General features: G+C 41.2%; 1 protein-coding gene across 9 annotated transcripts in view; it reads right to left on the reverse strand.

Moving 5' to 3' along the window:
- The window catches only part of RALGAPB (Ral GTPase activating protein non-catalytic subunit beta), a 112,580-nt gene that overhangs the window by 53,695 nt on the left and 44,724 nt on the right, over positions 1-14,161 (reverse strand). For 5 of the 9 annotated variants that reach the window (XM_075011353.1, XM_075011352.1, XM_075011350.1 and 2 more), the window contains 3 exons: positions 8,028-8,063; positions 5,971-6,172; positions 4,151-4,318 (listed from right to left, as the gene is read on the reverse strand). In XM_075011353.1, coding sequence (XP_074867454.1) covers positions 4,151-4,318; positions 5,971-6,172; positions 8,028-8,063 — 406 coding nt within the window. The remainder of the gene's footprint in view (positions 1-4,150; positions 4,319-5,970; positions 6,173-8,027; positions 8,064-14,161) is intronic. The other 4 variants (XM_075011357.1, XM_075011356.1, XM_075011355.1 and 1 more) reach the window with 1 other exon arrangement.

Genomic DNA, 14,161 nt, shown 5'->3' on the forward strand with positions numbered 1-14,161 from the left:
TTGGCATGCCCTCTCATATACAATGTATCCAGCATGTCCCCTTATACAACGTTATACTTATACAATGTTATACTTCCACACAGGATCAGACCCTTCTACACCTCTTATTTCTGTGGCGTTCCAAGCAACCTTTGCAGAACAGTTGGGAAAAAAAATTCAAAGTCTTCAGTGCTGCAAGGTGCAAATTCCAATGAGCAGTCCTGATCGATCAAAAACGGGCAGCAAAGACCCAATCACATTCATATATCACTGCAACATCTCAAAAGCTGGCTGATTTGGTGATTCAATCTGAATGAATTGCTTTAAAACCCTGAACTCTAAAGGGATCGCCTCTACTGCTCTCAGCTGCACATCCTGTATTAGAACACAATATTTAGTCATTCCTATATCGCTCACGTAACCAGGGGTGGGGTGGGAGGGAACAGAATTAGAAAGAGTATCCCATGCTCTACTGTGCTCAAGACCCAACGGTCTGAGGTAATCTGGGCCCAAGCATGGCAGAAATGGGATAAATGATTCATAAGGAGAGTGGAAAGGAGCCAGGATTAAGCTCGTGTGTCATTTCTGAGAGCACCTTCAAAAGTTTGAACTGCCTGTTAGAGCCAGGTGCCACCCAACTACAGCTCGTGAGGCGGCTGGAGAAATGGGCAAAGACCTCTTCAGTCCTCCTCTCACCAAGGCCAGGGCTCATTCTCAGGTGGCTGTCCAAGTGCTCAGCCTACAAAGAACATAGCTGCTCATCCCCACTAAAGAAATTATTTCTCTTTGTACTGATGAAATGAAGATTCAGATGATTTTTATCACTCAAATGACACCTTCTTTATTTTTCTATCATTAACAGGCACACAAGAATACACATGCTCCCAGGCACTTGGTCTCAATAGAAATAGCAGTTATCTCATGCCTTACATGGACTGTTTCCCCTCCTTTGGTATTCACAATGATCTCGGGCAACACACTTACTATCTCTTCCCCTCCTGCCCCACCCTTCAGTTCCACATACCTGATTTGTCAGTTTTTATTCTATTTTTTGGGACCTCTGTGCCATATAACTGTCAGTCTGCACTGGAAATGCAATTGATCTGAAGAAATGGGTCTGTCCCACAAAAGCTCATCACCTTATAAATTATTTTGTTTGTCTTTAAAGTGCTAAATGACTGCTAGTTTGTTTTGTTAGAATACAGACTAACATGACTACCTCTCTGTTACTTCCCAGGAATAGTTTTGCTGGATTCTCACTGGCACCCCAGACACAGGAGCATTATGTTCCTGGCAGCGGTAAACATGTGAGTATTGGGTCAAAACCCCAATCATAAATTAAAGGGAGGCTTGGAAGGATTAAATTTTTAATTGGTAAAATGCTGATTTTTCTGTACACACACAAATGGACAATACGTATTTCCAGCAATATTAACTGAAATTTACAGATAGAGAAAAACACTGCTTGAGAATAGTAAGAGAGAGATAGCCGTGCTAGTCTATATACTATCAAAACAAAAAAGCAGTCCAGTAACACTTTAAAGATTAACAAAATAATTTATTAGGTGATGAGCTTTCGTGGGACGGACCCACTTCTTCAGACCATAGCCATACCAGAACAGACTCAATATTTAAGCCACAGAGAACCAAACACAGTAATCAAGGTTGACAAATCAGAAAAAATATAATCAAGGTGAGCAGATCAGAAAGCAGAGGGGCAGAAGTGGGGGGGAGGCGGCCAAGAATTAGATAAAGCAAAGTATGCAAAAGAGCCCCTATAACGAGCTGGAAAATTCCCCTCCAAGTTCAAACCATGTGTTAATGTGTCCAATTTGAATATAAGAGAGAGTTCAGCAGCCTCTCTTTCCAAACTGCTGTGAAAATTCCTCTTCAGTAAAACGCAAACTTTCAGGGCCTTGTTGCAAGGAAAAGTTCCAGGACTGGTGTTCCTGAAGCCTAGACTGTGGTTGTTGGTGAGAATCCTCATAAGGTTGGGAGGTTCTCTGTAGGAGAGAACAGACCTGTCACCTAGGGCCTTCTGGAGTGTGGCATCCTGATTAAGGATAGGTTGTCGGTCTTTAATAATGCATTGTAGTGGTTTGAGTTGGGGGCTGTAGGTAATGACCAGTAGTGTTCTGTTCTTGGCTTTTTTGGGCCTGTCTTGGAGTAGCTGGTCTCTGGGTATTTGTCTGGCCCCGTCGACTTCTTTTTTTTTTTTCTCCTGATGGGTAATTCAGGTTTATGAATATTTGGTAGAGACCCAGAAGGCCCTAGATGAAAGGCTGTTGCCACCTTTGTCCACATATCTATTCTAGAGATACCATCACTGGACCTAACCAGGTTATTCACAGAATCATGGGCACATTCTCATGTTCCTCAACTAACATCATATATACCATCATGTGCCAACAATGCCCACAAGGCTTGTATACTGGACAGACTTCTAACGCTCTTAGACAAAGAATTAATGGGCATAAAACAGACATAAAAACACTCCTGATTCACAGACCTGTCAGCCAGCACTTTAATAGAGTGGGTCATTCTGTTAATGACTTGAACATTTGCATTTTACTGAAGAGGAATTTCCACAGCAGTTTGGAAAGAGAGGCTGCTGAACTCTCTTTTATATTCAAACTGGACACATTAACACGTGGTTTGAACTTGGATGGGAATTTTCTAGCTCATTATAGGGGGTCTTTTGCATAGTTGGCTTTATCTAATTCTTGACACACACATACACCCCCCCGCCCCACCCCTCCGATCTCTGATTTGCTCACCTTGATTATATTTTTCTGATTTGTTAACCTTGATTACGGTGTTTGGTTCTATCAAAACAAAAAGCAGTCAAGTAGCACTTTAAAGACTAGCAAAATAGTTTATGAGGTGAGCTTTCGTGGGACAGACCCACTTCTTCAGACCATAGCCAGACCAGAACAGACTCAATATTTAAGGCACAGAGAACCAAAAACAGTAAGCAAGGAGGACAAATCAGAAAAGGATAATCAAGGTGAGCAAATCAGAGAGCGGAGGGGTGAGGGGGAAGGTCAAGAATTAGATTGAGCCAAGTACGCAGACGAGCCCCTATAGTGACTCAGAAAGTTCCCATCACGATTTAAACCATGTGTTAATGTGCCCAATTTGAATATAAAAGCCAGCTCGGCTGTTTCCCCCGTTCTGGAAAGGGAAACAGCCGAGCTGGCTTTTATATTCAAATTGGGCACATTAACACATGGTTTAAATCGTGATGGGAACTTTGAGTCACTACAGGGGCTCGTCTGCGTACTTGGCTCAATCTAATTCTTGACCTTCCCCCTCACCCCTCCGCTCTCTGATTTGCTCACCTTGATTATCCTTTTCTGATTTGTCCTCCTTGCTTACTGTTTTTGGTTCTCTGTGTCTTAAATATTGAGTCTGTTCTGGTCTGGCTATGGTCTGAAGAAGTGGGTCTGTCCCACAAAAGCTCACCTAATAAACTATTGTGCTAGTCTTTAAAGTGCTACTTGACTGCTTTTTGTTTTGATAGCGTATAGACTAGCACAGCTTCCTCTCTGTTACTATGTTTGGTTCTCTGCAACTTAAACATTGAGTCTGTTCTGGTATGGCTATGATCTGAAGAAGAAGGTCTGTCCCACGAAAGCTCATCACCTAATAAATTATTTTGTTAGTCTTTAAAGTGCTACCAGACTGCTTGGGATGTTATTAAATGTGACACAAGGATATGTACTTTGTATATTTCAAAGGGATGTTGGCAATTTGTGTTTTAGGTTTTATAAAATTTACATTGTGAATCACAACCTATAGTGTCACTAGCTAATTACTGTCTGATACCCTCACTGGCTGAAAGTCACAATTTTCCATAAACGTGTAAAAATCTTAAATCTATACCAATCAAAGAATGTTTTAAAACACATACTGATATTATGCAGCAAAATTATTAAAAAAACAAAAATCAGTTCTGCCCAGCCTCGCTGAAAGTAAGGAAATGTAAGACTGTGTGCGCTGCAGTGACTGTCACATAGGCAGAGTTACTAACAACTACCAATGTTGCTGTAACTGATATTTACTTGGTCACAGTGATTCTCAGGGTACAGTTTAGAACACATTAATGAAAACTCTTCACAAGTAACATGTTAAGAGACAGTGTGACATCCATGTGGAAAACATATTTTACCTGTCAGGCAAAATCGTTTCAAGGGCAGAAATGAAGTAAGGAACCACAACATCAACCCCTTTCAGGTCACAGCAGAACAAAGGAGGAGAGTTTAGAATAATGCTGGCCAGCACTGGATAGCAAATGAAATCTGCTATCTGCAAACCCTGAATTAAAAGCATGTAAAATCTGAAAGAGAAGAGAAAGACAGCAGTCAATGATTTGTACGTGAACAGGCTCTGCATTAGCAACTGGACTTATTATTAGTCAATACCTATTTTGAACCTTTTAAATTAAATACAGACCAAAATTTCCCCAAATGTAGGAGCCTACAACTTATATTTAAGCACCTATGTGTGTTGTTTTCAAACAGTCATAAATGATTTATGAGCACATATCCCACTGACTTCAGACTGCAAAGCCTGAAAGAGTAATACAGCCAGATCAAATCATTTCAGCTTTGATTTGTGGAAGTTCATATTTTGGAAAGTGATATTAGTCGAAAATATAGCACAGGTTAAAGTCTTACTGGCCTAATTTGAATGTTTTGTTCACATAGCAAGGATGCTAACAAGAGCCTGGTCTTATCTTTTTTTCAGCATAGATAAATATTTTAAGTCTGAAGTTTCTTATTAGAAACAAACATATAAAAATCTGATATTCCACTAACAAATAGGAAACTAAAGAAACAAGTACAAAGCATTCAATGCAGCAATATAAAATGGTAAGTAAAGAATTAGCAACATGCAAATAAAAACCTCACCATAAAAATACTAATTTTGCTTAAATAATGACTTTATCCAGTCTGCTCTACCTTCTATTTAGTCCTCAGACAAAGTTGTTGGTTTTGTCATTCCTACTTTTAAAAATTATGTCCCCCACACCCCAGTTGTGTGAATCTTTCACAAATACACCAGGCAGAATTCGCTATTTAAAGAGAGCACTAAAACAGACTATACCATGACAACAACATGTGAACAGTTTTAGACACAAGAATGATATTTTAAATTGACTGTTCCTTTAAAACCTCTGTTTCTGTAGTTCCTATACTAGTCAATATGCTGTACTTTCAAATTAACAGGTCCACTACCATATCAAGAGAAGCCAGTAAGAGTTCTGCATACAGTACCCTAATTTCATCAGAAGCAAAACTAAAACTGATGCCCGCTCATATGGAGTACAATAAATCTTGTCAAAATACATGAGCTCTAAAGATAGATTTTTAAAAGCATTTAAATTACTTGCAAGTTCCATTTTTAAAATGATTTAGTTACTTTGGCTCCTAAATCTCACTGATGGTCCCTGGGATTTAGACTCTTTTCACCTATCACTTTTGGATGTTTTATCCGAACATACTTCACTGGTTTATTTCGTCATCTTTTCCTTTCAGTACCTACAAGTCATATCATAATGATTCTGGAAAATTTTAATTTTCATTCAAATTAATTATACTTGACTTCAATTTTGTAAAACTGGACACCATATTATAATATCTTTCCATCTCTAATACTCAACTATGCCTTCTATCTGCGTAGTTAAAAAAAAAAAAATCAATCTTACAGCGGATAACGGAATAAAACTACCATGCAACCGCCAAACAGCCATCAAAAGGAAGGGACATAATCTGTGTCCTTGACAAAATTCCACCTTTACTAGTCCTGAGAGAGAACAAGAAATCCCCAATGATTTAAACGAGGTTCCTCAACGCACCATTATTAAAGACCTGAACTAACTGGCAAGACAAGATTTAGGAGCAAAGTGGATGCTGTTCACTCAAAGAATTAAGAAATTTTCCATCACAAAATTATAGCAGGTAAAGCAATTGGAAGATACTTTAGTACCGTGATAAGTAAGCTGGTAGTATATCCTCCCCAGTCTTCTTGCTGCAAAATATCCTACATAGTGTGCCACATGCCTCGGCTCTTCCTGCTTCATAGTTGTCAGGAAATTCACTTGCATCAAACGTAGCATTGGAAGTCATGGTGTCTGTGGACATTTGAGATCCTTTCCGACGAAATTCCATGCTAGCTTGGGCTGCTATAGCTGGAAAGAGGAGGGGAGGGGGGAAAAAAGAGTTTTCATTGCGTTTGTCAACATACAAAACAGGCTCATGGGATCCAGGACACAAAGATCACGTCAAATAAAGCGATTATGATGAAGCTGCTAGTTCACTGTATTGGAATCATGGCCTCTGTTTAAAAACCTATTTCAAAATAATTTATTCCTTCCTTAACAGAGGAGGAATATTAATTCCTCAAAGCCTGTGCCTGGTAAATGTGCCCTCAGCATTGTGTAGTGAAGTAGAGTGCACTGATGCCAAGTAGGTGCACATTAGTCTAATTACACAGTTCCCCTCACCTCATTCCCTCCCTTTTCTAACCTTTAGAACAATTGCTATTCTAATTTCCCTTGCAGTCTCTTAAGATACCATGTCACTAGCTGATGATGTTCCATCCCTCTCCATTCCTCCCCAGAAAAGCATATGACTGCTTTTAGACTTCCTGACTACCTGGTTTTTTTAGCTGCCTCTTGAGCACAAAGCTGCTCTGGTCCCGTTTACCCCACTACCAGGAAGCTACTGTTGAAGCAAGTCTCCTGCCTATTTCCAGAAGTCAGGAAGAGGACAGGAGCCATGTCAGAGTGAGAGAGATGGCTGGGAGAGAGGTGAGAGATGGCTGAGTGTATTGAAAGCTGTTATTGTGATCCGATCCCTCTATCAAACAGCACCTATAATTGTCACGGGAATCTTTGAAGTTAGCCAATCCAGGGCAATATCTACCAGGCAAAAGGGCAGTTGCTTAGTGGCTACTTCATAGGATTAATGGAAATTTGCCTTTGGATTGCCCCATGGATCTAGCTGGGTTTGGCAACTTTTTAACACCACATTATTTTCCTACAGAATGCATAAGTGATATAGCTAACTAATATAGTTTATGAACTCCCCCTAAGATATTCCTAGCCCCTTGGTCAGTGCCATGTGCATAACATGCAGAAAGCTACTCACTTTGCTTGCCCCTTTATTTCTTCTTGGATTGGCAGCCAAGAAGGATGTATTGTATAAGCCCTTGGCAACAAGAGAGCCACTTCCCTGTGGGATCATGAAAGACTGGAACATGCATTGCTTGTGATTTTTAGGAAAGACAATCATGCATCAGCATTACTTCAAAAACTAGAGAGGCTGGTCTGGTTTTGTTTAGAAACACAGCAGAATTCCACAGTAACCTATACAATTTAGGGTGTAGGAAATGGGTGGGTGGGGGGGAATGAAACTGGCAAAGAGTAAAGAGTTTGAAGTTGTACAACTAATGCTTTGCTAGTTTCATTATTTCTAAAATTAAACCTCCATACAGTTTGTAAAATTCCTAACAAGTCTTTACTAGGTTTATCTTTTAATTTTCTTGGTGTAAATTATTTGATGTTTGTTACCGTAAAGATTTTTATGGAATAAACAACAAATATGCACAAATCTTTATGCATCTTCCCATGAGCCATTTTTGCCCTAAATAAGCTATCCAGCAATATACTACAGTTGTAAAAAAACCAAAAACACTACATGCACAATGCATACAAATCAAACACTAGGTCTGTATAAAAATAAGCTTTAAAAGTTAAAAAAACAAAACAAAACAAAACATGGTTAGTGCAAAGTCCTGAAATTCATGACATGATCACAGACTATTGTACATAAATGATGGGACTGATTCAGGCATATTAATTTGCTTTTGCCAACAATCTTCCCCATTCAAAAAACACACACAAAAATTATTTGTTTTTCCCAAGTAAAAGTGCAAAAGCTACAAGAGACAATGACAATGATATTACAAATAAAAACATGGGATGATGAAAAAGGAAAAAAAACATGATTGCAATTAAGGAAAAGCTACTGGTTCCTACTTACAAGATTTATAAGAAAGAAGAATTTGGATAAAAGATGCTGCAAGATAATAGAAATAAAATGGAAACAAATCAAAGGACAGTAGTAGTTATAAAATACTTTAAAGATGGTGAAATTGTAATATAAGTTAAGAAGCTTTTAGCTTTTTTAAAAAATAGATTAAAAGCTTTATGACATAGCAAGCTTGTTAAACACACAGGAAATTAGCAGTCAGGTCCAAAATTATGGTTTTGAAAGTACCATGCAAAACAATGAACAAAGAAATCTACAAAATACTAATAATGCTTAGTTTTGTTCATATTAGTACATAATTGATCTTTAAATCAATGTATTAACCCATCCCTACTCAACCTGTGCTTCTCCTAGATGATGCGGTACATGCAGTATATCATACTGATAAAACATAAGACTTGCTTACTAGGGGTGAACCGGCATGGGAATGTTACTTACCAGTAACGCTGCTTGCCCCATTTCTCCTCTTTCCTCATCCACTAATTCTTTATACTAAGTGTTATGGCTCCTGCTTCCAGGAAGCAAGATGACAAAGAATCCTGAGCACGGAACAGTATGAAGTGTACAAGCCTAACCACTTCCATCTCAGTCAAGAAACTTCCAAAGTAGAAACAAACAAGCCACAGAATAATGAGATTCAACACCTCAGATGCTAACCTCAAGGAAAGGTGGAAGAAAGGGAAAACTTCAAACAATTACCAGGAAGGGAAACATTATTTACCTTGTAAAAACATCTTCTCTGAATATATGGGGACAGATCATGAGCTGAGATTCAGTCCCTCACTGCTACTCTGGAAATAAAACCATTGGGGATTCCCACAGCTGCCTCCTGGCTCTCCACACTACATCCTCTGGGTCAAGGCATGTGTTGAGGGAAAGGAGGGGCCAGAAAGGAAAAATTTTACTCCAGCAAACCCCAGTTGACAGGCTTTTGAGAGACATTACCAGTCACCTGACCACAGAGCACAGTAGGGGATACTCTACAGCATATTAGTGTGTGAGTTGCCATCAGTTCTTAGGTAGTTCACCCTCTGAGCTGCACTTTCTTTGGCTACACAGCTGTGAATTAACTCCTCATCCTTCAGGATTCACCTTGTCTTAGCTCAGTAGCAGGGGATTGGTGCAACATCTGTAGCCGTCAAGGTTTTATTTTGTCCTGTGAAGGCAGTAGAAGCAGGGAAGTGCACATTTCCAAGTCTCTCTACCAGCTGTCATGTGCCACCTTGCTGAACATCAGTACCATCTACCAAACAGCCCACATTTTCTCGAACCGTGAGGGAGACAAAGACTTGGGACACTCTCTCTCTCTCTCTCTGTGTGTGTGTGTGTCTGTCTGTCTGTCTGTCTCTCTCTCTCTCATCATCTCCAAGTATCCAAGTTCCAACCTGTTCCGGACCAAAAGACAGTCAAATCCCTTTGTCAGCTTCCAAATGTAGTCTCCAGGCATTATAGTTCAGACAGTCTGTCTGTCTAGGTTCACTTACAGTGCCTTCCTGTGCAAAGCAAGCTAGTGACAGAGTCTGGGCTTCAGTCACAGAGCTGCATACACCTGCTCAGACTGTGATGGTTCAGTACTTCTGACACCTTAGAGTGTCACATTTATGTCCAGCAAGTGGATGGCCTTTGAAAATGGAGCTTTAATAGGCCTAAGAGCTCTGTGTATCTGAGCGCAGTGACAGCACATCTATCTTTGTGTTGGCGTACATCAGTCTACCCACACCCCTGTTTAGCTCAGTGATTGGAATCACACTACTGCAATGCCTTGTACCATTGCTTGCAGAGTTAGACTTCACCACGCTTCAGTACCTGTGTCCATGAGGGGTCTTGCTGTTTGATATCAGAGATACTGAATTCCAAGACATTGGATGAACCCCAAGCAGAACCACTATCATATTAGTAATGATAATGCCACCCACATTTGTTCCGTGCTTGGGATGACATTTGCCAGTTTCACTGGTATTGACTGGAAGGCAAGACTAGAGATACAGAAATCTGTGAAATGAAGTGCGTCTAAGAAAGGCTGAAAAGCCGGAACAATAGCTTTTGATACACAGCATCTCTACAAAGAGGATCCTTTGATGGCCACAGTCAAGAAGGAACTATCTGGAACGATCAGAGCAGCACACGTATTTCTCAGAGGTGCACGACAGTCATTATGTTGCCTCATTCATGATGTACCTCAAAATACCTCTGGACTACAGAGCAGGCAGCCTCAACTCAGTCGCTGGAAAACATCAAGAAGCTTCAAGGAATTACTTTTGAAACACTTGGAGAAGCAGTTGAACTGGAACAGTCTAAATGGACTCATCAAGGGCAAGTCATGCCTGACCAATCTGATTGCCTTCTTTGACGACAAAATTGGTACTACAGAGAGAGGGAAAACGGTGAATGAGATACACCTTGATTTTAGCAAAGCACCTGATATGGTCTCCCATAGTATACTTGCCAGCAAGTTAAAGTAGTATGGTCTGGATGAATGGACTATAAGGTGGAGAGAAAGCTGAACAGATCATGGAGCTTGTATAGTAGCGAGCAACATGTAGTAATCGAGCAATCTACGTCTAGTTGGCAGCTGGTATCAAGTGGAATACACCACAGGTCAACCTATGACCGGTTTTGTTCAATAGCTCCACTGATGATCTGGATGATGGGATGGATTGCAGTCTTAGCAAGTTTGCAGATGACACTAAACTGGGGATCGGTAGATAAGTTGGAGGATAGGGCCAAAATTCAGAGTGACCTAGACAAATTAGAGGATTGGGACAAAATGAATTAATAAGGTTCAACAAGGACAAGTACACTTAGGACAGTAGAATCCCAAGCACTGCTATGGGCTAGGGACTGACTGGCTAGGCAGCAGTTTTGCAGAAAACCTGAGGATTACAGTAGATGAGAAGCTGGATGAGTCAACAATGTGGCCTGCTGCCAAGAAGGCTAACAGCATATTTGGCTGCATAAGTAGAAGCATTGCCAGCAGATTGAGGGAAGTGAATATTCTATTAGGCACCAGTGAGACTACATGTGGAATACTGCATCCAATTCTGGGTCCTCCACTACAGAAAGGATGTGGACACGCTGGAGGCAGTCCAAAGGAGGACAACAATATGATTGGGGGCTGGAGCGCATGACATATGAGGAGTAGCTGAGGGAACTGGGCTTATTTAGTTTTCAGAAGAGGGAGAGGAGGATTTGATAGCTTCAGGTTCTAAAGGGGATGGGGCCAGGCTATTCTCAGCGGTGGCAGATGACAGAACAAGGAGCAACGGTCTCAAGTTGCAGTGGAGGAAGACGAGGTTGGATATTAGGGAAATCTGTTTGTGTAGGAGGGGTGTGACGCACTGGAATGAGTTACTTACGGAGGTGATGACATCTCCGCCCTTAGAAAGCCAGGCTTTATAAAGTCCTGCCTGGAACGATTTAGTTGAGGTTGGTCCTGCTTTGAGCAAAAGGATGGACTAGACAACCTCCTGAGGTCTCTTTCAACCCCAAGTGTCTATGATATTAATTGACCCAACAGCTGATTTCAGGGTCCGGTAGAATTAAAAGAAAAAAAAAAGTTTGTCAAACCAAAATAAGTGGTTGTTTACTCTGGTCAGTAACTATGGGTCTTCGAAATGTCGTCCCCCGCCCCCCCCACGGTGTTCTGCTCAGGGTATACTTGTAGTCCCTGCACCTTTTAGAAGGCATTTCATATAGTAGTACTGGTTCAGCTCACACATGCATGTTTTTCAGTCTCATGTTCCACATTGTTGCTCTACAGGATTGCTCTGGTGAACCACCCTCAATTCCTACCCTACCACAAGGCTCTGGAGCAAAGGGGAAGGAGGGTGGGTAGCAAAGCTCCAGAAGGGGCACATACTGAAGAACTATGTGTGAGTAACTATGGGTAAGTAACCATTTCTTCTTGAAGTAGTAACTCTCTGGGCTCTCCATTCCTGGTGGCTATCCAACAGCTCTCTCTGAGGAGAAGAAAGAGGAGGCTTCAGAGTAGAGTCCAGTACTGGAGAAAGTAAAGCCAAGACGAATGCAGCACTGAGAACAAAGTCAAAAGTCGTTGCATAGTTCTCAGCAAAACTGCGTATAGAGATCAAGTTGTGGCTTTACGTATTTCAATTACGGGAACATTTTTCAGAAAGGCTGCTGTTGTAGAACCAGACCTAGCTGAGCGAGTTTGTAGGCCTGAGGGGCTTGGAGATTGCAGGGCTGGATGCAGTGTTCATTACTAATACCAGATCTATTTGGAAAGTGTTGAGATTGCACATCATTTTGATGTGTCTGGGATCAAGAAAAACCATTTGGGAGACTTACTGAAAGATTCTGTCCTGTCAAAATAGAAGGCTCTCCTGACCGAGAATGCAAGGGTAACAGCATTTCTTCCTACTAGGTCAAGTTTAAGGTAAAAGATAGGAAAGTAAATAGGCTGGTTAATACAGAACTTGGAAAGCAGCTATACTATAATGTGACCTTTGACAGACATGTCCCAAGTTCCCCTATTTCCCCAACTTACCAAGCCAACATAATGGCTACCTGAAATACTGTTTTCATGAAGAAATGGAATGAACAGGTAGGCAGGCATTGGTTCAAATGCTGATCATGTAAGGCATTTAAGAACTAGACTGATGTCCCAAATAAGAATAGGATATTTGACTGGCAGGAAGAGATTTTTGAATCCCATGAGGAATCCTAGTCATTAGGTGAGCAAACACAGAATAACCCCCTTTTTGGAGGGCAGAAAGCCAGGTGGATGCCAGATGAACCTTAACGGAGTTCAGCAACAGACCTGAGTGTTTCAGCTTTAGAATGTAGTCTAATCTATCTCACAGCAATTAGGTTGTTGGTAGAAAGCGCTTGAGGTCACACCATGAAGCAAAATCTTGTCCATTTTTGCAAGTAAGTAGCACTGACAACTTCTGCTGTGTAACAGCACTTTCTTTACTTCTTCTGAATAGGTTGTTTCTAATTCCATGAACCATCAACCTGCTATGCTTTGAAATGAAGAATCCAATGCCTTTTCTCAGAAAAAAAGATGAGGGCTGTATGGAGAGTGATCAGGGAGGGAGCAAGCAGCCAGCTACATAAAATAAGGAAACCACATCTGCCTGGGCCTGATTGGAAAATTAGAAAACTCTGGCTCTGTCCTTCAGAGGAGTTGGAGGGAACATGTACAGAAGAACCAAAAACACAACAAGGGGAAAAGGCATGCCCCAAAGACCGGTGAGCCAGCCTGCCTCTGGAACAGAACTGAACACGTTCCTTCTTTACAGCTGTGGCAAACAGGTCTATCTGAGGGGTGCACCATTGCCAAAACGTGATGAACTACAGTGTATTCTATTTCCCACTTGCAGAGTTGACAGAAGTGCCAAACACATGTATCCATGGTTATATTTGGAATTTGCTGTGATGAAGAGGTGACTGCATATGCACTAATTCCAAAGCTTGCCCTCCTCGTTGGTTGGTACAGAACATGCACAACATGTTGTTTATTGTGACCATTATGGGTTTACTCCAACCACTAGTAGAAACTGCAGAAAATGTGTCTGACAGCTCTCAGTTCCAGGAAGCTGATGTGCAGAATATCATCCTGAATTGCCCATCTCCCCAGGATGTGTGGGTGTACAAGTGTGCTCTCCAACTAAACAGGGATGCCTCTGTCCTCACAACCACCACCAGAGAGGGGCAGGCAAAAGGGGCTCCTCACAGATATTGTGAGGGTATTTCACCAACTGACAGGCTCCTTCAGGAACATGGGTACAGAAAATGCCATAGTTAGACTGTGTCTGCTCAGTGAGCCAGGCAACACATTTGTTTTGTGCACAAGTTATAGATTCGTAGAGAACACAAAGTGTTCCCCGGAGTCCTTAAACAGATGCAAAGACTCTTCTGTGCTCTCAACAGTTTAGTGTCATCAAAAGAAAGGTCTTTGCACTTTGGAACTCCTTTGGAACTCTGGGATCCTAAGCCAGGATGCCCTGTGCACAACTACTGTCACAGAAATCAGATTGGAATTATCAGCAATGTCAAGAGAAGCCTGCAGAAATGTTCTGGTGAGCAGCTGTCTCTCTAGGTTCTGGTGTTAGATGCTCAGGAAAGGAGTTCATCTTGATTTGATTTGCATGCTTGTACTT

The sequence above is a fragment of the Carettochelys insculpta genome, chromosome 17 (assembly GCF_033958435.1).
Source record: "Carettochelys insculpta isolate YL-2023 chromosome 17, ASM3395843v1, whole genome shotgun sequence".
Classification (NCBI taxonomy): domain Eukaryota; kingdom Metazoa; phylum Chordata; order Testudines; family Carettochelyidae; genus Carettochelys; species Carettochelys insculpta.